General features: G+C 45.6%; 1 protein-coding gene across 7 annotated transcripts in view; it reads left to right on the forward strand.

Moving 5' to 3' along the window:
* Positions 1–25,745, forward strand: part of TANC1 (tetratricopeptide repeat, ankyrin repeat and coiled-coil containing 1) — a 217,733-nt gene that overhangs the window by 133,811 nt on the left and 58,177 nt on the right. For 6 of the 7 annotated variants that reach the window (XM_024579816.4, XM_045187354.3, XM_024579817.4 and 3 more), the window contains 3 exons: positions 6,973–7,103; positions 8,130–8,316; positions 20,297–20,560. In XM_024579816.4, coding sequence (XP_024435584.2) covers positions 6,973–7,103; positions 8,130–8,316; positions 20,297–20,560 — 582 coding nt within the window. Of the gene's footprint in view, positions 1–6,972; positions 7,104–8,129; positions 8,317–14,453; positions 14,646–20,296; positions 20,561–25,745 lie in introns of those variants that run through there. The other variant, XM_045187361.3, reaches the window with a different exon arrangement.

Raw genomic sequence — 25,745 nt, forward strand, 5'->3', positions numbered from 1 at the left:
GCTTGGTGAAGATCAATCTCAAAATATGATTAAACATTTTTTCTGGCAGTCTGGTTAGCAAATAAAACTGACACGTATGAAATAGCAGAATAATGCAAAATTCTTATTGGGAGGAGTGGATCTTTTTTAAGTACATATTTAAGTAAATATCGATGCCTTATGTTTTTGGTTATTTTCAGACTTTCAGAAAATTGTAGAGAATGAAAAAGGTATAAAGAATAATGACACCTGTCTACCCATTACTCAGGTTAACAAATGAAACATATTTTCTTGTGAACATACTCCTCTTCCTTTCCCTAGAGGTAACCTAGTTCCTGCTATTTAACTTTCAGCTTCTTAGAATGGTGACCCACTATAGGATGGAGTGAGGCAAGCAAGGAGACTAGGATCAGAATGGCTAGAAAATGATTTCAGTAGTTAAGTAAGAGAGTAAGATCTCAAATTAGAACTGGATCAGGAAAGACAGGTGATGAACAAGAAGATTCTTGAGGAATTGCAAGACCCCAGAGCCACAAGAGGCAAAGATGATGACCCGAAGGTTCTGAGAGTCCATTTAGAGGGCAGTGGAGGGGAGGGAACCATCCATTTGGGATGGGTTTGAGGTGCTGGTGAAACACTTGGGCAAAAGTGTCCAATGAACAGTTGGAAAGGCAAACTGGGGCTCAAGAAGGAGCTCAGGATGTCAGCTGGCAGCCATTTGTTTCAAGGAGACTAGGAATTAGACTAAGGACAGGGTCCTTGTGAGGAGAGGAATGAGAAACTGTTTTATTCATGGGCTACGCGTAAGGTAGAGGCAGCACCACTGAAGGGGAAGGAGGAGACCCCACGAGACCACACAGTGTCCTGGAACCATGGCTTTTCCCTCTGTGTGTCTTATATGATAGTTGCCACTTGCCCATCATCGGACAGTATTTGCAAGGTCAAAATCTATGGGAATAACAAAAGAGAAGGTGGGCTGCTTTAAACATCACTGTGCGTAATAGGGGTGTTTGAGGAGAGTTGTGAAGGTGAATGAATTTGAGTTGTAGGTAGGTGATAAGGAAATGGAATTAGTGGGTAACAACCCCTTTTTTATCCCAAGGAGTTGAGAAAGTAAGGGAAGATGAGAGGTCCGTTACTAGAGTGAGGTGTGTGTGGGACTGTGACGTACTTATTTTTAAGAAAAGGGAGAATTTAATATAATTGGACACTTCAAGGCAGAGGGTCTCAAAATGTATGTAAGCTGTGACTTTTAGGCAGCCCTGGGACACTTGCAGGAGTCCTTGAGGTCAGAGCTCTTCTCATAATAGCACTAAGAAGGTGTTCTGGTTTCTCCCGCACTGAGATTGCACTGATGGTGACGAAAGCAGTCAGTGGCCAAACTTCTGATGCCTTAGTGTATGCCAGTGTGGGGACACCTGCTATTTTAGGGCCACATGTGGTGTTTTCCACTGCCACTCGCATCAAAAATAAGTCACTGAAACTGTCCTTGATGAAAGACTAAAAATAATGGGCGTTACTAAATCTTGATCCTTGAGTACTCATCCTTATAATACTCTGTGCTGACGAAATGGGAAATCTGCAAAAAGGCACCCCTGCTGCATGCTGAAAGATGGTGATTGTCTTCAGGAAAAGCACTTGTGTGATTGTTTGCATTGCAAGCGGAACAGCCATTTTTAAATATGGAATATCATATTTTCAGTTTTAATTGAAAGAATGACCAACAAATCACGATTATTCGGAATTGGGTATTTGACACACATTTTCTTGAAAAGGCACAAAATGAACATGTTGCTTCAATTAAAAAAAAAAAAAAACTTGACAGGATTAGTTGCCAATGGTAAAATTTGACCTTTAAAGTGAAAATTAGATTTTTGGGAATTTGCATCTGTCACATTAAGCTTGATGGCTTCCTAGGACTTTTTAAATGAGATCTGTGGTGATTTTAATGAATGTGATTTTTTGATGTTATGTAATAAAATGTACCAATATTTACAAGATTTTTGAAATGGCCCAAAGCATGATGTTACAAAATTTTGCATGGGTAAAAATCCATTTGAAGCATAAAAAGGCTATTGGATTTTGCTGTAACAGAATACAAGAAGTTCATTCATATGGACTCAAGAGTCAACATTGGAATTAACCTTTAAGAAATAGCTACTTGTCAAGTTTTGATGAGGTATCAAAGAGTATCTATAATTAACTAAAAAGGTTCCTCCCTTTCCCAGCTACATACCTGTCTGAGGCCACAATTCTTCACATAATTCAACTAAAAGAACGTATCAGAGTAGGTTGAATATAGAAGCAAACATTAAAATCCAGCTATCTTCTATTAAATCAGACATTTAAAAAGAGAGTTGCACAAATGTAAAACAATGCCCTTCTTAACTTTTAAAATTGAAAACAAAGCTATTTTTATTTAAAATGTTTTTTTAACATGTAACACGTTTCATTAACTTAAAATTCATTAACATAGAGTTTTAAAATCTTATTTTTAATTTCTAACATAATAAACATCGACAGATATAATCCACGTAAGGCGAAACTTTTTGGAGTCCTCAATTTTTAGAAATGAGCCCTGAGACCCAAAAGCTTGAGGGCCACTGTCTTACAGGAACGAAAAGAGGAGAGGGAGAGAATAAAAATAGACAAGGAAACTGATCCGGAGTCTCATAGTTATGTAGCTGTGAGGAAGTGAGGACTTCAGCCAGAAGTGGCGCTGTGACTGAAGAGAAAAAGCCCAATTCAGGACACATTCTGAAAGAAGAAATGATAAGATTTGGTGATAGTTCAGTGTGGGGTGAATGAGATGAAAAGCTTAAAAATAACTTGTACATTAGCTATGGTTTTGTATTCCAGACTGGAACCAGTTATTGACAGAGCCAGCACAGGCTCATGGGTGGGTGCTTCTCTACAAACACTCTTTCGGGAGATCCAAGGAGGAAGGAATGGTGATGATGTAGGAGAAGGAGCAGCTGGAGAGAAGCAGGCAAATGCTGGTAAATGGAAGGCAAGGGACACAAGGGGTGTTGGGCAAGAAGCAGGTCATGGACAAGTGGAGGCAGGGGAAGGGATTTGACATCAGTCAAGACTGTGTTTCATTTACCAGACTTGATTCAGAAGTACTGTCTTAGAAACTGATACTAAAGGTCCTGTTGCTAGTAAGTGGCTGGACATTGTCTGCAATGCCCAGTGCTCTGTAGAATCTGAGGAGGATGAGTGGAGAAAAGGCTTCTTTTGATGGAACCATCTCTGGTGATCTCCAGGGGTCTCGGCGGTTCTAACAGTCTGGCTTTCAGACCAGGCAATGATTAGATGGGAAATGAAAGCAGCAGAGTGGGCCAAGTTGCAACAGTTTGATAATCAGAAAAAAGGAGGGAATTGGCTATTCTGAAGGGATAGTGACTTCAGAAATAGGTATTTAAGACAGAAAAGTTATAGCTATTTTTTAGGTAAGAGAAATATAAGCACATTGAATATAGAGATGAATCTGCGACACCAGAAAATGAAATAGCTGGTGTTAAAATTGGTAAGACTGATGACTGGCTTTGATGTCGCATCTTTATCTCAAAGGCGTTTGGTTTATAAGGTGTTTCTCACAGTTTTTTGAGCCTTACAACGTGTAAGAAGTAGATTTTGGCTACTTCCCTGGTGAGGAAATGAGAGAGATTAATGCTGTGAGGTGTCCTGAGCCTGTAGGGGAAGGGGAGGGTGATTGATTATAAGTGGGGGGTTGAAGTGATGTTGGCAGTTAACTATGGAGCTGCCAGGTTCATGGACTGCACCTGCATGTTTGCGCCCCAAACATGGTCCGACAGGTGTGAGTAGTTAAAAAGAGACAGGAAGCGATCCAAGAAATTGCCTTTGCCTTTCTCTACATGGTATTCCACAGTGCTGTGTGATATTTGAGGATTTTTTGCAAATGTCATTGGGAGGAATATCACTTCCACTTGCCTAATGTATTCCTAGGAAGTGAGGCCAGTTACTCTCTCAACTCCAAATAGAGCCATCCTAAATTCTTTGGGTGTTTAAATCTGTGAGATGTAAAGCATGGTGAAGAGATGAGGTCTTCCTCTCATCCCTTATCCCACTGGTATTGGGTAAGCTATACCTGTTATTGATGAGTGTTTTAACATTAACTACACAAATGAGAATAAACTCTCCCTTTATACGTCCCAGTGGGCTTTGGTTTCGGGGGGGGTCATTTTGGAGCAAGAATTCACTTAGAGAAATTCCGTTCTGACTGTTCAAACCTCAGTATTTGGTGATCAACTGTGGAGGTAGAAATGCATTTCCATTTCACAATCAAGTGTATCGGTGTGAGTTCCCTTCTCATTTCTTCCAAATTGACACTGTCACCCTTCGCCTGGCTGTCCGCCTGCCAGGAGGAAAAGTTCGGTGAGAGAAGGCTCTGTGAGGTAGGGAAGGAAAGATGCAGAAGGCCCGATGTGGATTAAGGAATTCGGACTGAAGGGGACCTCTGAGGGGGGCGGTCACTAGGATGACATTATAGAAGGGAGAGTGGTATGAAAGGAGAGTTGGGAAGCTTTCGGAAGAAAAAAATCGCAGTGGCTTAATGAACGCCGAGACTGAGAGGTCTGTTCACTCATTTCAGACCTCGGTAGGGTTTTGGAATTTAGGTGGAAGCAAAGTCCAGCTGAACAGTTCAGAGAACAAGTGAATCATGAATTTGGGTGTCTTTTTGTCAATTCAGACATTAAACCTGGAGTTGCCGCTGCCCCTCAGAACGCATCTGAAGGGAGGGTTGTGACTGCTTGTCTTTGGGGAGACCTATCTCCTTGACAGTCAGGGCTGCCTGTGTGCAGGTGCAGGTGCAGGTGGAGGCAGCAGCAGCCTGCCGGGGCAGCTCTGCTCCGGCAGGACCTAAGCAGAATACAGGGTCTGGGGTGCAGCCCCAAGTGAGCCCTAGGCTGATTGTCCTCAGGGACAATTTTGTGGTGACCAAGCCTGCGCAGCTGCTCTCCCGGCTGCCACAGCAGCTGCCAACTGGGAGCAGTTTCTGGCTCTTTCCCCAGTGTTTCAGGTTGAACTGGAAGCTAGACATTCTGGGGCACAGTCACAATTGGATAGAGAACAGAGATTGTTTCGAAAGGAAAGGCAGGCGTGGAGTAGAGAAACTGCTGAGTTCTGCCCCTTCACCCACTTCTTCCCCTTCTCATCTGCATCCCGTTCTCTCCCTCTGGTCCAGCCGCTGCCTACGATAAAGCAGCCTACCCTGCCCCAGCCTTGGGGCAAGGGAGGGTGGGACCAAGCCTGTTCTGAAGTGGTTCGGCCCTTGGGTGTGCCTGGGTTATGCTGATTTCGGTTGGTCCTTGCCGTCCTCACGCAGATGCTTGTGTACCTCGAGAATCAAAATGTGACTGAGATCTCCGATGGGAAGGGGCCTCCTGTAGAACGGCTCTCACGTGTGGCTGACTGCCTCTGTTGGCTTGGGGCCTCTGCCCTTCATGTTATGAGTTTAACACTCTCAACCTAGGCAGATCAACCATTGGTTATTTTACCCCTAGTTTTCTAGAGCAAGTGAAAAACATCCAAGTTGGTAAACAGCTCTCCTTCCCACCCCAAACATTGGGAAGCATTTGAGAATAAGCAAGGGTGGGGTGCTTCTCCTTCCTTGAAGATACAGCTGCCTAGTTTCCCTTCCAGCGGCAGTCCCAAGAGCGTGATTTGGCAAAGCTGATGTGTGAGTGAGGGTAATACAGAAGGTCTTCTCAGCTCTGCTTATTTTAAGGTTTGCAGTTCCTCACAAAAGGCAGTTAGTGTTGAACTGTGGTGCTATTATTGCTATTTTGTTCTTCTTTCCTTATTCTATTTTTCTAAGACATGCTATCTGTTATCTGCAGATTTCCACATCTAGGAAAAATGGTTTCATGAATGTATGGCTCTAGGTATCCAGACAATTTAACAAAAATGAACAAAACGTTAAGATGTGAGACTATATTACAGGTTGCATATTGTTCTTAAGTTCTAATTCTGTAAGCACAGTTTACTTTATACATGATTTCATTCCCTCATGGATGCTAATTTTAAAATGTAAGAGAGGTGTTAGAATAATGTGAATATCATTTTGTCAACCATAATTAAGTACGTACCCTTAGGCTTTTGGATACAAGGTTTGTTTACAGCTCAACATTTAAATTAAATGCAACAACAAAAATTTCTTCAGTGCCAAAAGCAAGATGACCAGCCTTAGGGAGATCAGAAAGAAAGGAAAGTCTTCTGAGCATTCTCTGTGACCTTCAGGTAGAAGGTGCTTCCAGCATTACTGTGGAACATGTTGAGAACACAGCCTGATTTCTCTCTGTTTGTGTGCAGTGGACAGCGGAGTGTGTTACTGGATCTTATCTCTTAGGACCCATTTCTCTTAGGACTGGGATTTAAAAATCTTTGTTTCAACTTGGACTTCTAATGAGTGCCCCTTGAGTTGGAATTCTGGGTGTCTTTCACTGCTCTGGGGTGTGCAGAGCAGTGTCCACCGAAGTGCTCAGGCCCCTGCCTTGTTTTAATGAGAACTTGCATTTCAGTTTTACCCCAACATCTAGGTAGCCTGCCTGCCTCTGCTAGCATGCCTCTCGGGTTTTACTTTATTTCAGCCTCCTGTGGGCATCGGCCACACTGTGCTCTTCAAGAGGAGGCTGCAGCATAGGCCTTTTTCTACTTTGGTGTCTGCTGTACCCGTTTTCACACAACAGGGAACTAAGAATTGCTTTCAGGTCATGGCACTGGGCTCTTCTGATTCAGGTCAAATAGTTCACCTCCTGCACTTGGAGTTTCCCTTTTACTGTTTTCCTCACCTGTCACAGCCTCTTAATTAGAATGTATGGCTAGAGGACAGGCAACATTGTTGAACTTTGTGCATTTTATAAAAATATGCAAAGGCCCCGGGCAAGCAGCCATGGTGCCAGCTCCTCCAGATGTGATGCTGGAACTCCCCAGAGGGGCATCTTCATTGTTTTCTTTTCTTTGTTCCAGAAGCGAAGGCCGATAATGAACCGAGCTGTTCGCCGGCAGCTCAAGAACTGTTGACAAGGCTGGGATTTTTACTGGGAGAAGGGATCCCAAGTGCCACACACATAACCATTGAAGAAAAAAATGAAACCATGGTAATGCCCGAGGAAGCCACTGCATGCCACACCTGCTCAGAGGATGAATGGAGGGATGGCCGTCTTCTCCCCTTCCTCGAGTGGGGAAGTCATTGTTCAGCCAGATGAGTTTGAGCTGCTGCGTGTTGAAATTTATTGCAACTGCTTGTGGGTTTTTGCAGTGGGGAGGTGGGAGATGCAGGAGGGTGCAGAACTTAAGAAAATGTCCACATTAACCTTCCAGTCACCACCCGGAGAAGAGTGGCTAAATGAATGAAAGTGGCTGAGAGAATTCCTTAGTAATGAGACTACTTTTATCTTTATGGCACCATTCTTCTCATCTGGCTGCTTTTTTTAGCACTTGAGATTTTGGAGGGTCAGTGGGGTGAGGAGAAGATTTATAGGCGATGAGCCCAAGACAAAATGAGAGGAGACCCAGTGGTTCATCCACCAGAATGCACTCCCCACCCTGGGGCACAGCAGCCTGCCACTTCCTCAAGGAGAGAGGGGATGTGTCTGTGTGAATAGCAGTGAGGGACCGGAGGGCGCTTGCGCCCCGGGCCAGGGTCTCTGCATGGGTGCCATGCCTCCGCTGAGATGCAGTGACCACCAGTCTCCCTCCCCCGCTCCCAGAGCCCATAAATCTTGCGGAATTGAATCAGGTTGCAGGGCTTGTGAAACATTACGAAAACAGAGTGCCCAGATTTTCCGTACAGAGGTCAAAGAACCCATTTGTCTTCAGCAGACTTGAAATGAGAGGAAGTCTGCCCGCTTGCTATTTCTGTTTCACAAATGTGCATTCCCACTACATTATTTCTAAGGCTGCCCTTGCCGTGAAGTAGAAAAAATCACAAGAGAGGGGAACAGATCAAGGATGTTTCTCTTTTAAAATTTGGAAGACCCGTATAGATATTAAGCTCCCAAGATTTTAAAAACTATTTTCCAGCTTCCTGTTTTTAGTTTTTTTGTTTCAGCATCAAAGACAAAAGAAGGTGTAGACACGACTGGTGTGGGCCCTGCTAACTCCTCCTTCCGTTCGTCTTACAGTGCACAGCTCTGAGCCAAGGCATCAGTCCTTGCTCCACACTAACAAGCAGCACCGCATCTCCCAGCACCGATAGCCCCTGCTCAACCTTGAATAGCTGTGTCAGCAAGACTGCAGCCAGCAAAAGTCCCTGCGAGACCGTTAGCAGCCCTAGTTCCACCCTGGAAAGCAAGGACAGTGGAATCATAGGTAAGACACACACCGCTCGGTAACACGAGGGCTCAGTGCGCGTCAGCCAGAGCCCTCGTTCACCAGGCTCCTCTTCAGAGGGTCGGCCCAGGCCCGCCCCGTTCTTCAAAGACTGTTCTGGCTCCATGCACAGCCGAGAGAATAAAGCATTGGCGTTTACATTCCTTGGTGTTTCTTTTATAACGCTGGGCTCAGGTGGTAAAAAATTTTCCCAGTCAGACCTGGCCTGTGAAGTTACGAAAATCTGCCCTCCTCACTAATGAACTGCGTTTGTTGGGGGTCGGGTCTCACTGGGACACAGCGGGGCAGAGACATCCACGCCTATTGCAAAGCCTTCCCAGCCCAATCTCACGGTCACTTACGTCCCCACATATTTCCAGGTGTGTGTTCTTTAGTTTTTCATACTGGGATCTGACCAGTTTTGAGGCCAGGATTTTCTAAGAATGCTCCCCCATCCCCCGTCCCCACACCTCCATAGTTAGTGTGCGGTTGGTTGTCCAGAAGTGAGGGTCAGGATTCTAGGCCTGACTCAGGCTGCTCAGCCCAGTGACTTGAGCAACGTTTGAGTCCTTTGCACATCTCTTTCCTCTCTGTAAAGTTAAGCATTCTGATTAGTTAGTAGTTCCTAGTCCCAGGGGAACATCAGAATCATCCCGGGAATTTAAGAGCCCCTGTTGTTACATCCAATCCCAGACGGACTGCACCTAAGTTCCTGCAGGCAGGCCTGGGCATCTGTGTGTCTCAGGTGTCCAGTTTGGCGCCTGTCAGGAAGCAGGCGTGTGGGACCCCTGGGCGGATTGTGCTCTGCTCTAAGGTCGTGCTGCTGTTTTAACACCGGTGCTCTGCTGAACAGTTCCGCTCCTTCCCTTTTGCTGAGTTATGCACATGTCTTTGACAGATATTTACATTCTGTTATGGACTGAACCCCATTTACTTCCGTAACCAAATGGAATGACATTTGAGCTCCTTGTTTTCCTGAGTGACCTGCAATCTCTTTCAAGTGCAATCTGATAAGCCAAGTTGCAGGTTCACCCAGTTGTAGTTTGGAGATTGCCACAGAAGATCTGAGCTTCCTGGGGCTGGATTGTGGGTATCCTGGTGTCGCCCTTACTGTGGATTTGTGAGGGGCCCTCAGCATGACAAGGCCTTCTCCCTCGGTTTGCGCTTGGATTAGGCTCTTTGGTGGGTATTTGTTTCGTTAATTGCTTTATGGAGATACAACTCACATACCATAATATTCATCCATTTAAGCCATTGCATGGTGTTTTGGTATATTCAGAGTTATGCTACCATCACCTCACTCTTCTTTCAGTACGTGTTTATCACCCCAACAAGGAATCCTGAGTCCATTAGCAGTCACACCTCATTTCCTCCTTCACCTCCAGCCCTAATCAGTCTACTTTCTGTCTCTGTAGATTAACTGATTCTGGGCATTTCATTTAAGTGGTGGGTTGAGGTTTTTGTAGCAAATTTAAATTCTTCTGCATCTGCTTCAAGTGAGCTTCTTTTGCTAATTCCCCATTCTTGTCTCACGCTGCTGCCCCACCTGCTGTCTAGTCCAGTCCCGCTCACTTTTCCCAGGGTTCCTTCTGTTCTCATGTCCTGTCGCTCTCTGAGCTGTTCACCGTTGCTAGATCGCTGGTATTAACTCTGTGATAGCCAGATGAGTTTTTTACATCATTCTTAGCTCTGCCGAAATTCCGTCTCCTCTGTAGAGTACTTTCGTTCAAGAAGTTGTTGGCCAGTGCAACATTTCTGTTTGGACAGCCTTTTTCATTGTATGTTCTGGCATTGGCGTTATGTGCCTCTTACTACAACCATGCCAGTGTCTTGTTTTGACAGTTAGAAACTTTTTCAATAACAGAAAAAATGACATTCTTTCATTCTCTCTCTCTCTCTCTTTCTCTCTCGTTGAGATGCAGTGCCGCAATTTAAAGTGTTGTGAAGGAAGGAAGGAAAAGTTGCCGGTTTGGTTTTCAGTGTTGTCCATGAAAGACTGAGCTGCAGGAATATTGAGGCTCCTAATTAGTGCTTGATTTTTAATACAGTTCCACTCAGTCCCAGAACGGTCAGTTCCCTTATTATATGCTCTCCATAACACGTCAGTGGTTCTTTCCATTTAGTTTTTTCTTGTTTCACTGTTTATTTTTGTCTCATATGAAGAGGACTCATCTGAATTATCCCAGCTCTCTGCTGGACTCCTAGTGTGGTGTTGGGAATGAGAAATAGAATTGCTACTATCAAGATCCATTGAAGGAAGGACCATTTAGTTGGCTTTTAAAGAAGCTGTGCGGGATTCCCAGTCCAACCTGGCATTGTCACATCTTTTAATGCCATCTGTATTTTAAACTGTTTTGTCCTTAAAGTTAAATGACACATTTTATGTCATCGAAGCTATCCGTCATTTTTTGGCTCACATCGACATGTTCCCTTAACTCAGCAGATAGAAGTGGGAGGAATGTGAGGTGGTGAGCCCCCCTTTAGGAAGACCCCAGACTAGAGGGTGTGCTTCATGTTGCTTTAGCTCATCTCCCGCAGGGAGCAAGGACCGTAGGTGGCTGAGAGGAAAACGCTGTGCTGGTGACAATGTTCCTCTGTTCTCTCTCCCTTCGTGACCTGCAGAATTACGGTCTTTTGCCAAGGGACGTGTTGGAGGTGTGGTAGGAAGGGGAAGAGAAAAAAGCAAGTATTTCCTCTCCAGACAGACTGTAGCCACTGTCTGTGGAGAGGCAGGAGTGGCGGGGCCAGGGGAGGGAGAGAGCTGCCCCCTGAATCCGGGCAGGGTGGGCAGGTCCCACTGCCTCTCCGAGACCGGGGAGCTGTGACTCAGAGTGGTTCCGCGAATGCCAGGGCAGCGTGTGTGCTTTTTCTCCCCGAAGATCAACGTTTGTTTTTGCAAGGTGTAGCCTGGGAATGGCAGCCGTAAATGTTTAACAGAATAAAATATTCAGGAACACAGCGATCCTAGTGGTCAGAGATGACAATGAGATACCTTGGCTTTCTGTTTTGGAATGCCTGGCAGCTGCTTATAAAATAGGCTGGTTCAGAGCCCGGTTGCAACTTACTTAGGGCCTAGAGAAGGGAGGAAGAGGCTTTCCGGTGAATTTTCCATTTTAAGTTGTTTAAGATTTGTCACCCCACAGAGCCCAGGGCAGAGTGGCAAAGGTCTTGGGGGTGGGCTGGTGTGAGGTGCCCACAGCCACTGTGCCCTCGCAAGCTTTGGGGGAACTACAGGCGCCCATACGGTAGGGCTCTGGCCAGAGTTCCACTTACAGCATTAAGACAACTCATGTAGGACATTTAGGGTAAATTTCAAACAGTGCTAACCCATCCTTAAAGTCTTCCTGGGCCTCCCCTTCTACTTACCTGATTTCCATCATGCTGATTATATTTGATCTAAGTGTTTTTGCCCCGCAGTGCTGGAGGGAAGCTTGTTCCCACATGCCCAGGAGGCCTTCAAGGGCCGGACACAGGGTTCCCTGCCCATGCCCTGTTGCCACTGGCTTTGACATATTGCAGGGGAAGAGAATTTTCTTTTTAGGAACTGCTTAGTAGGAGAAAAGGCAGGCTAATAACCATTAGAAGACTTTATTGGACCCCTTCCAGTCTGTCTCTGCGGAACCCGCCCCGCCCCTGTTCACACTTGATTGCGTTATGCAGGGGGGCGTCCCGCTCTGTCCTGCTTCAGGGGCTCCAGGTCCTACCAACAGGAATGTCTTCAGAACTATGATGACTGTGTCACATAGGAATACTGTCTGAGCTGGATGGGATTGGCTGAATTCCCTATGAATATCTTCTTTTTTAAAAAAAAGAAAAAGTAAAATTCTTTGTTCTTCAGGTATTGAAATCATTGGCCTGATCTAGAAGTTAGTGTCTGATTTTTCTAACCTGCCATATGAAAACCCTTTGAATGTGAAACCCAGCTGTACCCAGTCATTATAAACTAGTTTTTCAATTACTTGGTTTGAAAAGGAAAAAAAAAATTTTTAAGAAGTGGCTTTTCAAGGTGTTCCCTCCATGTCTGGGAAAACATTTTTTCTTAGTGATAGTCCCTTTATATAACTTGCTCCCAGCTGTTACAAATGGAAATTGTAAACTGTGTTAATCCCAGTTTTGAACAAATATGTTTTCATTAGAACCTGTGAGAAAACCAATCTAATTTTTTTAAATAGCATCACTGAAAATAGTGGGTTTTGAAGAATTTTTTGATGTAAACATATTGTTTATGTCCATATCGTGATCAGTATTTTATGTGTGGGCATTTACTTTAAGGAAACGGGATTTTTCTCTCTTAAGGCAGAAGGAAAAATGTATATTTGATGAGGAGAAACAAACAGTACCCAGCTTTCCTCTCAAGATTTTAAAAAGTAATAAATCTTCCCTACCCATTAATGCATGTGGCCAGGGCAAGGACTTGCAGATAGCAATTAGAAAAATCCTGGCTTTGAACAGAGGTCATTAAAAGTCAGCCATCCCTTCCATTTCCTTCCTCTACTGTCAGCTTGTACCTGCTGACACTTACTATCCCCAGACGGCTTTTATGGTGCTCTGGATGTGTTTCCTTTTGAGAGGGGGGGCTAGCAGAGCTCCAGGAAGGGGGAGGGGGTGGATTGCAAATGACAGTGGCCCCATCTCCCCTGCTAGGCGTGTCTCCTGCATGCAGCCGTGTGCTGTTCACCTGCCAGACCCCCCAACACCTGAGCCATCGCATTCTACCCGGCCAGGGTAGAATGTGTGTGTCTTTCAGGATGATTACGTGTTCAGAATTTGGAAAGGGTAAAGCAAGAACTTGGGTTCTTCCTGCTGCCTGTTCCCTTTCTTTGGGGGGAGGGGGCTTGCATTTATTTGCTTTTGTCCTTCTCACTTGGAAACTGGGAAGCATGTATAAATTTAGGTGGGGGAATACCTTCACAGAACGTTTCTCCTGCAAAAGGGATTTAAAATGAAATAGTGGCCACTGGAATCATTATGATTTTGGTACTTACTAGTGTTGGGTAATATTTGTCTTTTTGCTTAGGATATTAAAAAAAAAAGTTTTCATGGGCTGACTTGTATCTTCCTGTGTCTCTTCTATACCCTCCTAAGCTTGTAAAATGAAAGTGATTCCAGAGGAAGCTTTAGATCTTTTATTGCCTGGACTTTGTGTCCCAGGAGAGATGAACACATGCAAAGAGAAATTAATTGTACTGTATTTTCGTTTTTAACTGGTAAATCCAGCCCGTTTGATTTTATGCTAATGCTGCTTTGTTGCCATTGGTATTGCCCTGCTTGCCGCTAAATTAAAACGCTTCGGAACTGATTTGGTAATAACTATTTACTGTTTCAGATCAGTGTTAATATTCATTTTACTACATTGCCTGCAATTTAAAAAATCATCCTTAATTACAGGCACTTTTTTTAAATCTCTTAGGTGAAGGAGGAAAATTGCCTTTACATATATAATTCTGTAATGCATTTAATGTGGGAAAGAAGTCCGTGGTGATAATTCGAGTCAGCAAAGCGCCTGCTGTACTTCATTCAGATTGGTCGTTCTGTCCGTGTAGCAAGCCTTTATTGGCACCTACTGTGTACCAAGAGCAAGTTTGTCCAGTACTGGAATAAGAGACAATAAAGATACGGCACAGTATCTATTTCAAAACCTGTCCACCTGCGGGACCAAAGGATGGTGTGTTGTCCTCCGTAGGGTCGGAGCAAGCTGTCAGTTGCTGGAAAGGGTTGAAACATGGCTGTGGTTGACATATTTGATGGAAGATGTATGTTGTAGTGCATAATAATACCAACCGCTTATAGTGCCTTGTGCTCTTTTGCGGAAGATTCCAGAACTTTGGGGTGCCTTTGGACTATGTAAGAAGCTCCACTGTCTGTGCCTTCAGTGTACAGGTTATATGAAGCTTTAAACACAGCGCTGTGTGCTGTCACTAGAAAGTGTATGTTTGAATCCAGAGGCTTTTCTGTGCAGACTAGTACCTGCGTGCCAGGCTGAATTAGGGCCGAGTGGCTGAGTGAGGCAGGTCTGTCCTCCCCTCCCCACCGCCCTGCTCCAGCTGATCCTTTAGGTGTTCCCACAATCAAAAGCCTGAAGAATGCTGCTCTGAATGCATGGCTCAGGTCCCTGGCCTTGCTGCATGTCATAGCAGAGCACGCCTTGCGCAACCCAGTGAGAACTGAGCTGGAGATTTGGTCCAGAGATCTGTCTGTCACAAGCCGAACACAGGGCAAGGCCAGAAAGGAGTGGGGCTCTGCAGTGCATTGCACAGGCTGGCCAGAGGAGCCAAGCTGTTGTCCATGACAAGTTGCAGAAGAAGCCAGAGAGTTCCCTGGAGCCCAAGGTAACTCAGGCCACTTTCCCTGTGGCCTTCCAGGGAAGGGCGCCTTAGCTCAGGCACAGACACTGGAGCCCTTCCCTTGCTCTGCAGAGGGAGGGAGGGAGCAGTTCCTCCAGGTGAGCCTCTGACTCTGTTCCCTGCGAGGTTTCTCAGCCTGTGGGTGGGGCGGAGGATGCAGCACAGGCCCGCATTTGTGGTCAGAAGGTTTCACGCAGGCTGACTTCGTTTATGCCATTTTTCCCTTTATGCCCCGGGGAGACCCTAAAAGTGCCGTGGAAAGGAGTAAAGCTTAGGTCAGGTCGAGAGGACCAGGGTGTTCACAGGTTGCTTCCTTGACTTGCCTCTGATCCTTCCCCACTTGTTTATTCTTTCTCTGCTTTCCCTTTCAGAAGTTGTTAGTGATCTTTAATTGGTCGAGTCAAAACAGGTAGTGTCTGCAGTAGCTCCGTTTTCCTTTCTTATTCACTTCTTCCCTTTTCTCACTTTTATAAGCAACTGCTATATCTCTCTCTTGTCTGGTCTTTAATTCACTGGTCCAGTATTTTAACTTTTAAACTCTCCCCTTCTACTATGAAGTTGAATGTAGAAGTTTACCGGGGCGGGGGGGGGGGGGGGGTTAGTGCTACTTTTTCTTCAGTTGAGTGGGGAGGAAAACATTCCTGAGTCCTGATGACATATGAGGCCCTTCACTTAGGCCGTTGCATCTGATTTCCTCCACAATCCTGAGAAGGACAAAGGGTTTTCTTCACAGAGCCCTGACTTCGAACATAGCGAATGCAGGACAGTTATGGAGTACTTGAAGAAAATTTCGGCTTCCATTTTTTTCTTTCATTGTGTGTGGTGTACATTATAATCAATGAGAATAGTGCATGTATGTAATTTATAAATTCACGTATTTGGGGTGTAGCCTCAAATTTTCCTGCCAACGCTGTGGCGTGGTCAGACCAGTGTGGAGCGCAGCAAGGCTGTGGGCGTCGGGCTTTCCAGCCCACCGGCCTCTCACAGGAGTATGAAGTGGGTTGAGATAAGATAAGGGTTTTGGGCAGAGCCCATACATGGTAAACAGTATTATAATGTTCATTGGGCCACTTGTTATTTCCTAATCTCCCTCTGATGGATTTAAAATGCTCACAAGTAGACATTTAGGACAATAAGATTTTTCTTTTTCAGTGTAGGTATGAGTTGGGGAAGGGAAGTACAAGAGAAGATGAAGTCAGGAGTCAGGCTCATAAGATTTTATTCATTGTGCTCACACGTGGGAAGAATGTTCTACTCTTAAGTTTCCTAGTGGCCTATACACAGAGAGAGACACAATTAAATACATAAGATGATGTTTGTAAGATAACGACAAAACAAAGTCTCTGTTCTGGGCTCAGAGAGACATACCCTCAGGACCCACCCACACCCTTGGTCCTCAGAAGAGGAGACTCCAAGGCTTGAGCCCACGCCCCTTGCATTTTTTACTGCTTGTCTCTTCCACAGCTCAGAAGGAATTCTGCTGTCTATGGGGTTTACATTCGATATCCATGACCCTTAGTTCCTAAACAATTCTGGACTAATGGTGTGGTCAGTTTAATTTTCTTCTTCATGTTCTTTAAAACCTGTAACTTGATTTATATCCCATCAAAGTACTTGTCGGACCCTGGGCTGAAATGGATTATTTTCCCTGATTCTGTATCAAGTGTGCATTCAACGTAGTAAGAACCTTCAAAAGGCAGAGAGGGGGTGAAGGAAAATTGGAAGGAGGAAGAATATAGTTTTATTGCAGAGGCTTACGTAGCAAAACATTTGATGACTGAGTAGCTCTGTCTGCTTCCCCCACCTCCCAGCTACCCCTCCCTCCTGGCCTTTCTAAGCCTCTGGCTGGCTCCTGTCTGCCAGCCCAGGGGCTACTGTTTTTAACAAAGCAGACTTCATGAATTGCAAAATATTTCTTAGCCACAAATAATTACAAAGCAACTTCTACATGTTGAACACTGTGCATGGCAAAGGGAGTTTCAAAACACAGTACACGTGCAGTCAAAAGAACTGGTATTGGGCACACCATTAACCGCGTGTGTGTGTGTGTGTGTGTGTGTGTGTGTGTATGTGTGAGAGAGAGAGAGAGAGAGAGAGATCAGTTTCTCTGTGTGTGTGGACTCTGTTTCCATGTCCGTAAGGTGGGGTTGATGGTTCTCAGCCCATCCACACCATCTCATGGTTGTGGCGGTCACGCATGTGTCCTAATACAGTTTGAAATTATTTTGGAAATACAATAGCCCTGTGCTGTTACTGCAGAGAGGATGATAACACACAGTTTGTGGTTAAAAAGAATTTCAGACTGTGCAGAGTCAGAAGGAGCACAAGTGAATTAGTGAGCAGTACCAAGCGGAAGCGAATACCACATTGTGAGCAGCACGAAACCTCGCAGCTCGATAACACATGAGGCCTGATACCGCACTCATTTACAGAACCTTGCTGCTGGAAGACTGGGACCCGGTATGAGTGACGATAGCAAGTCATAATTGACAAAAGCTGGCATCTGTACTGGTCGAAAGAAAATGTTAGAATTTTTGAGTTGTTAAGGAACTTTAAAGGATATCCAGCCTCCAGAAAAGTTCAGATGGCACTTATTTTTTATAGTTCTAAAATAAAAATCATCATAGTGAAAATGGGGTGTGTGTGTGTTTTAACTCGAAGGTGACTGGGTTAATGTAATTAGGAGTTTGGATTTCTGCTAGCCTGGAAGAAACACAGATATTTTTCAATAGCTTGTCATTTGTTGTAAGAAGCTGCTTTCTCTTTCCCGGAGACGGTGGGGCTGCCCTACTTGGTGTGCTGCTGAGGTCACGCAGGGAAACCGGACAGGTTGGGCCTTTACCTGCCCCATTGTATCTGCTTCAGGGCTTGATCATGCCCGACCCGCGATGAAAGGACCCTGCCTGGGCTTCAAGCCATGTGGGTGGGTCTCGTGTTGGATCCCAGGCAGGAATCTGGTGAAGTAGGGCGATCTGAGCAGAGCATCTTTGTGGGTGGGCCCGTGGCATCGGAGCTTCTGGCTTCTCTTCTGTCAAGGCGCTGGTGAGTGTGGATGGGGGATGCTGTCTCCCAGGTGAACTTCATGTGGGCAGCGGGAGAGTCTCCTACTTACAAACACATCATTGACTCATAATATGCTGCTTTTTAAATGGTGATCCCGCCTGGGACTTCCATCTCAGCTGCTGTTTCTGCGCCTGGGCCTCTCTCTCCCACCCACTTTCTGTGTGCTCACCGCCAGGCCCTGAGGGTGTCACTTGTCAGGGCCTGGGCACTTTGGCCATACAGGGAGAACTGGACCTCAGCCTGTTCCTTCAGTCCAGGAGCCCTGACCCAGCTGCCCCAGCTGCTTCCTGGAACCTACAAGTCCCGCTTCTGGTGCTGTCACTTGTGCCAGGGGGTAGGGAAGCCCCTTGTCTGTTCCCCTGCTTGAGGTCTGAGTTGGGACTCAGGACCCTGGAGGTTTGGTTCTGAAGTATGTGACACTTAGGGAAGTAAAAGAGGAAAACTATCACTTTGACTTTATTTTTCACCCTAAGGATGTGTGCCCCGATATAAAACAGACACAACTATCAAACCAAACAAATCACCTCCACCCCAGCCTGTAACTTGGATATTGGGGTGACCTGGGAACCTAACTAATTACAACATGTCTGTGGGAAAAGCATTCCGAGTCCCAAACACTGGACTTATAAGTGAAGGTTTGTAAAATATACACAACTTAGTAATGGGGTTATAATTAATACTTACCATTAATGAGCAACAGTCGAATAAACTAGAGCATGCCTGTGGAGCACTAAGCACAGTCCCTGACGTATGGTAACTTTCGGTAAAAGTTAGCTGCTGCCCTTGCCACCAGCAGCGGCACTCTTAGGGTTGAGTCATACTCGCTCTATGTATGCTCATATGAACGATCCATTAAAAACACACACAGTAAAGGCCGTGATTGATGCCAGACACGTGGGGAGATGAGTATTAATACTCCTGATAGAGGACTTCGAAATGCTGGGAATAATGACAGATGCCCAAAAGCTATGATGGGCCTATCACAAATAAATTCACACTTTGGTCAGAGAGACATAACGCCAACAATCCTGAGCCAAGAGCAATGAGATTAGATGTGGTGTCTGTGACCACAGCTGAAATAGAAGTTTGTTCGTTTGCTCGCTCATTGAATAAGCAGACATTTAGGGAGCACTTAGTATGTGCCAGACACGGAGCTGTTCAGAGAAAGAGATCCTGGCGGCAGATACCGGAAAGAGGGAGGGTTTTTAAACAGAAAGATCAGCACCGGATAGTAAGTCCCGACTGGAGCAGCAGGAGCAAGGGAGTTTTAGAATCGGGGCAGAGCGCCCTGTAGTCCCGGCGGGGAAATTGTTTTGTCTTTACTTCTAAACCTTAAAGAGCTTCCTGAAAATAAATAAAACCCCTTTGGACCTTTTGATCCTAGATAACAGAGTCTGTTTGGAGTTAATTCACCAGCCTGCTGATAAAAGTCTGTGTCCTGGTATGTTGATGAAACAGCTTAACCCAGGCAGCTGGGTTCTGAATGTACTCTGACCCCAGGCACCCCCATTTCAGTCTAGCAGTGAAGGGCCAAGGCTGCCGGGATCCAAACAGGGGACTCAAAGGGATCAGAGATCATGGTCCTGGGTCCCAAGGACACAAGCCAGTGTCCTTGGTGAACGGTGCTTACCGGCGCCATGTGGCTCAGTATTGGAAGTGGCCGTTTACACAAGCTACGTAGAGCGAACATGGGGTGGGGCAAAGGTAGGTTCTCAGTTGTGAGTACTTGAATCACAGAGTTTATTCTTGTAGAATTTATTAATTATTGTATTATTTACTATACAAACAGCTATAAACCTACTCTGCCGCACACCGTGTTGCCGCTTTTCTTCGTCATATTCCTCCTCTTCTCTCTAGAGGGTCTTGTGTGCTGGTTTTCTTTCTCAGAGTTTAAGTTTTAATTCTGCGGTCCTGAGTCGCTGCCCGGGCTGTGTTTTCCTTGCGCTGTTGACACAGAGGCTTTCCGTTCTGTGCTGCTATTGCTACAGGAAGAGAGTCAAGTCAGCCTCTCTGGGTCGTTGTGAACAGATGTTCCAAAGTCTAATTCTAAAGACCAAATTCTCTGCTTGACTCTATAATCATTTTTGTTTTTACAGATTTTTCTTCTGCATCTTTTCTGCATTAACCTTGGGGACCCCCTGCTCCCTCCCCCCATACACAAATGTTGTTAATTAAAAAAAATTATTTAAAAGTTCAAAGGAATTTAATGAGATATGAATTATTTTGTGAGCAATTTATCTGTGTTAAAAAGAGAGGCAACATCATCTCCAAATTACGCAGATACGCCGTTAACTCTCAGATACTTTTAGACAGCTTTTTCATTGTCTTTTTATTAGAGTTCTTTTCCTCCCCTGTAGAATAATTTAGCAGTTTATTTCCCCAGATAAGCAACATTCTTCTAATTTACCAAAGTACATCGTATGAAACATACTTTGATAAAAATCTGTGTGGACTGGAAATTTTTCCCTGGATCGTGGGAAGGGGTGTGTGTGTATATGTGTGCGCATGTGTTAACTCTCAACAGCCCCAGCTCTGCCTGGCCTCCTTCAAAGTATTTTGGTCTTTCATTTCAGCCACAATTACAAGTTCATCCGAAAATGATGACCGGAGTGGCTCCAGTTTGGAATGGAATAAGGATGGAAGCCTAAGGTTAGGGGTGCAGAAGGGAGTGCTCCATGATCGCAGGGCAGATAACTGCTCCCCCGTGGCGGAAGAGGAGCCCACTGGGTCGGCGGAGAGTGCGCTGCCCAAAGCTGAAGCCTCAGCTGGAGATGGTCCGGTCCCTTATTCTCAGAGCTCCAGCTCGTTAATAATGCCACGGCCCAACTCAGTTGCAGGTAAGGCCACACTTCTCGGAAGGTTATCTTACTGGGTCCGAGGTGCCCCATGTTCAGTCCTTACACTTGGGAATCTGATTAAGACACACGCCAGCGTTGTGGTCAGGCACTTAGCTTTTCCAGGCCTCAGTGTACCCATGGGTAAACATGATAAGGCTGCACTGAATGGTCCTCAAGTGATCCTTCCGCTCTGGGGTTCTTTAAATCTGATATTCAGACTCTATGGCCCTTTGTCTGTGATGGAAGAAAGTACCGAAAATTCTGTCCTTGTTTTTGTTATTGGAAGCCCGAGTAAATTCATGACTTTGTGTTACATCTTGGTAAACAGGAATCATGCTTTTGAGTGAGTTTGTTAATATCAGCGCAAAGAGTATCTAATCCAACTTCCAAACTTGGTTGTTATCACTGAGGCCCACCCGTCATACAGATGGGCGGTCCAGTTTCTGTATAATTCTGTTAGAAGGGATCTCACAGCCGACACATAAGCAGCAGCAGTGAGAGCTCGCAGTGGAGGAACTGAAAACAGGCAGATGGGGCAGCTGGACCTAGGAGAGGATACAGAAGTGGTGCCTGCGGCCAGATGACTGGCCAGTGGGTGGCTGTCCAGCAAGGGAGAGTGGTTTGGGGCAGGTGGGGCAAGGAGCTCTGCATCTGCGCTGTCATGCCTGCTTTAGGTCCTGAGTTTCTAAACTCACTTCCCTTAGGTGGAACTTAGAAGAGGAATGTACATAGAAGAGGAACTTGTTTGGTCATTAAAAAAAAATTTACGTAGTGATTTTAGACGCAGAAACATCGATTGGTTGTTCCACTTATTATGGATTCATTGTTGGCTTCTCATATGTGCCCTGACGGGGGATTGAACCCACAACCTTGGCATATCGGGATGATGCTCTAACCAACTGAGCTACCCAGCCAGGCCTTGTTTTGGTCATTCTTTGCCACGAGTGCAACACTTAAAATTTCTCCTCCACTAATGCACGGACCCTGGTTCTCTCTTCCTACATCAAAGGATTTTTCTGTGATTTATACTGCTGCTTTGGGATGTGGCCGGTCACTCGGGCTGTTGTTCATTTTTTTTTTTTTTAAACAATGGAACTCTGAAGCAGCTGATAAATAAATTGCCCTAATGGAAAAATTCTGAGGCACCACTCTAATTTGCTTCAAAGGAAATAAAATGGCCTTGTTCCAGAGAAGGGGTTTGGCACGTCTGCCGGGAAGAAGTACTGCTGAGCTGTGTGTGTGCGCTGAGTGACGGTCCCTCCAGGAGCCTTGGTGTCCTTCCCCCCCCCCCCAACCTGCGGCACCGCAGGTGGCTCCCAAGGCATTGTAGACTGCATTTACCTAGTTACAGTGGATGCTTCATTTGCATTATCCCAGAACTGGATAGCTTTTATGACTTCAACAAAATAGCAAACTTGTATTCAGTTTCATGAAGCTATTTTAAAGTTAGGAAACACATTAATAAATTAATTCAACAGTGTTAGAAGCACCCCATTTCCGGTGACGTGTTCTGCCTGATGTCCTTTCATGTGGTCTCCTGCCAGGGGAAGTGGTAGTGGGTGCAAGCGGAGCATCTCCAGGCGTCCGCAGTGATTACAGAGCAGGGCGTTCTGGTTTCCGCTGTGTTCATTCGTCAGCTTCTATGCGTGCACTTGGGCAGGGCCTCCCGTGCAACTGGGAGGGTTTTACCTCTGGGTTTGAGCAGTGACTGCCTGGCCTAATGGGTTTGCTCATTTCTGCTGTGTTGTACACTTTATAAACTAAAAGCATGTTTTGAAAGGAAGTAGGCAAGTCCCTTACGTCATAGTATCTGTTGGCAAGCTGGAAGTCTGGTAGATTTTTCATTGCCCGCCCGCCTACCTCTAAAGCTGAACCTCAGTTAAGAGGGAAGGGCAAGATTTTTCAAGCATTGCTGGAAAGAATAGAAGATTCAGGTTGTCTATACCATATGCAGCACTGTTTGTGTGGTGCTTAGGAGGCAAGTTGCCACAAACAAGGCAGTAGGCAACACTTGGTGTGCGAAGGAGTACAGTGTTATGTAAGGGACCATATACTGTAATCTCCTGGAAGTATTTGCACGTGAGATCCATGGAAACACAAATGTCCATTTGCTAGGAAACATCAAATGATCTGATGTGGTGTGTGCAGAGTAAGGGCTGGTAGGTAAAGGCCTCTGTTCATGCTGATGCTGGCCTCAGGGACCTGGTCCCGCCAGGGTGCGTGAGTGTGGAAGCAGGTTCCTGAGGTTGCCGGCTGCTCTTGTCATCCAGCCTGTTACAGAGGACTGTGGTTGTCTGTTCACCACTAACCATCCAGTGCAGTGACGTTTTTATGTCCAGGATTATAAAAATAAAATGGCTGGGTTTGGAGATCAACTGTACAGAGGTCTTCTTTGTAAAGGCGTGGGCGGAGTGGAATTGGTTTCGGTGCTGTCGGTCACACCAGAATGTCCGGTACGGACACCTATCCCTTTCTTTAAGAAACAATCAGAACCCTTTAAAGTGCTGTCTTACATCATTTAGAAGTTGGGTAATTAGGTTCTGCTATTTTCGACTACTTTATTTTTCCTTTTGAAATACTTCATAAGTGGATCACAGAACACTCTTTCATTTTCCAGGAAACCAACAAACATAATTACTGGCTGGTTTTCTTAAAACTCTAACTGGTTATTGCCTGGACTTAATGGCATCTACTTTTTGTAGGGTAGTCCCTGATGTTTCGGCAGGTGTTTCTCTTTGCTTGGCTTAGAGGAGTTTCCCTGTGCCTCTCCTTCCACTGCACCCCACCTCACCTCCCTCCATTCCCCCCCAAAACCCTTTCCTGAACATATTCCAGTGTGCTTCTCACCCAGATGTTGGACCCAATGTGCGTGCAATAAGTGTGTAATTAATTTGATTGTAGAGATGTTCTCTGTAAGTTTATTGCAGCATGAAATTACTGCTTTGTCTCCGATTTTTCTCAGCTCTGCATACTGTTTAGGATTTTGGAAGCATTTAGTGGTAAATACCAGAAACGGGTGTGATTCTTGTACTGGTGGTATCTGAGAACCTACTGTAGGCATGTGTGAGAAGGCAGTGTGGGGTCCCCACACTAGCTCGGCGAGGTGGGGATGCCTGGGTGCAGAGCTGGGCAGCTGGAGCTTCCCTGCTGCTACCCTCCAGTCTCTCTCAGTGGCTTTGCCAACACCATAGAAGGCAGAGGCAACCGGCAGCTGGTGGCCTGCAGCCCTGCTGAGCGGTGGTCCACCGACGTGCGGCTTACTCATGTTTAACGGTGCAGTTGCGGGGGCCACTTGTTGCACCCTTTGGAGTTGAAGCTGTGGGGACCAGAAATCTGAAAACAGGCATTTGAAACTCCATCCCCGGCATCTATGTCAAACAAGGGCATTTTGGGCAATCTCTTCTTTGGAATAATTTATAGTCATTTATAAGTCTCAGATTCTTAATCCTTTTGGTTGTCATAAAATTATAAACTGAACATCATGCTTTAAGAGGTCAGAAAGAGGCGGGAAATGGGAAACCCTTTTCAAGGCTGCAAGCATCTTTGTGTTCTCCTGCACAGAAGCAGCAGGTCAGACATGCATGAACTGGCTTATGGGCAACTGTGGGTTGTCCCTTCTACCTTGGCCTTGGACATGGGGGGTGTTCATGGTAACATGAACTGAGAGGGGCAGTTGCAGAGGCCTGAGTCGGAGGCCCAGGTCCCAGGCAGGAGCCCAAAACCACACAGCCTGGTCGTGAAGGACCTGCAGAGAAGCCAGAGGCTGCTGTTGGATTCCCATAGTGCAGGCCCATTTGGAAGTCCCGCGTAAGGAATTAGTGCATTCTTTCCAACAGGAAAGAGTGCGTGAAGTATTGGTGTGAATGTGCACACGGTGTATAAAGGGGGTGGGTATGCACTGAGAGGACAGGGAAGCATAAGTGTGTGCTGTTGTAAAGTTAAGGTGCCGGGTGTTTCTGCACGGACTGGGAAGGTAAGCAGGGCACACAGTTGATTGCCCTTTGGAGAATGCAGCGAGAGGGGACACACTGCCACAGAGCCTGGCTGTGGGGCCACCCAGGTGTTCGTCGAATGAAGGGAAGGGATGGTGCTCACAGTGAGGTAGGAAAGGACTGAGGCCATGGGAGGGAAAATAGGAAGGGCCCAGATCAGGCAGGTGGGGCCGGTTGGCGGCTGGATGCTGGGTCAGAGCTAGGGGGTCTTCAGCAGACAGATGGCCCAACTCAACTTCTGTCCCTTGAAGCTTGGCCCCCTATCGATTTCTCCAGTACTTGGAAGTCTTAGTTAGCCTTGGAATGTAACTCCCTCTTCCTCCTCGTTTGCCCTCAGATGACATCTGTGTTTTATTATCCTGGAGGATCATCGTATGTCTGAGAGCAACAGGACATTACATTGGGCCACTTAACCCACAAACCAAATTAAATTAATTTTATTTAGAGTTCTCTTATTGTGACCTAGGATATGTTTGTAATTAAGAGGAGTTTTTTTAAAAGACAAAAACACTATGTATATTTGCTTCTAAGATTTGCTGAGAATTAGTGAAATTATTTTGCATTAGTTATTTTTGTAATCCAACTGTGTCTATGTTTGAACAGACCCTAAATCCTTTTTTAAAAGGTACCTGTGTGCTATAAATCTTACTGATTTGATCAGAGGTAGATGTGACTACTTATTTTTAGATTTTTAAACGTACATACATATGGGATATTATATAATGTCATGCATATACATACATACACACACACACACGTAAATATTTGAGGCTTAGGACTGTGCTTATTCCCAGTGAAGTCCACATGGCTACTTCACTGCCGAGAGCCGGCGCTGAGGGCTGCAACGAGCACAGTGGAAGTGTGCGCGCAGAAGCTGCTCAGTCACGCGATGAGCGAGGCTGGGGCTCTGGCACCGGCGCAGGTTCTCGGGGCTGCAGAGGACAGTTCCGTGCTGCGTGTTGGCCGTGAGCACTGGAGCTTTTCTGAGTGACACTTGGTTGTCACGTTTCTTCATAAAAATTTATGGTGAGGTTTATCTATTTCCAGGAATCGTGGAGACTGTTAGCATCCATATCAACATGCTTTCATTTAAGAATGAGCAGCACTTAACTCTTTACCACTTTTTGGTTAACAGCATTGCTGGGAAAATAAACCTGAGTGGGCAAGCAAAACCAAAATCGCTTTGAAGTACG

Source organism: Desmodus rotundus, chromosome 2 (assembly GCF_022682495.2).
Source record: "Desmodus rotundus isolate HL8 chromosome 2, HLdesRot8A.1, whole genome shotgun sequence".
NCBI lineage: Eukaryota > Metazoa > Chordata > Mammalia > Chiroptera > Phyllostomidae > Desmodus > Desmodus rotundus.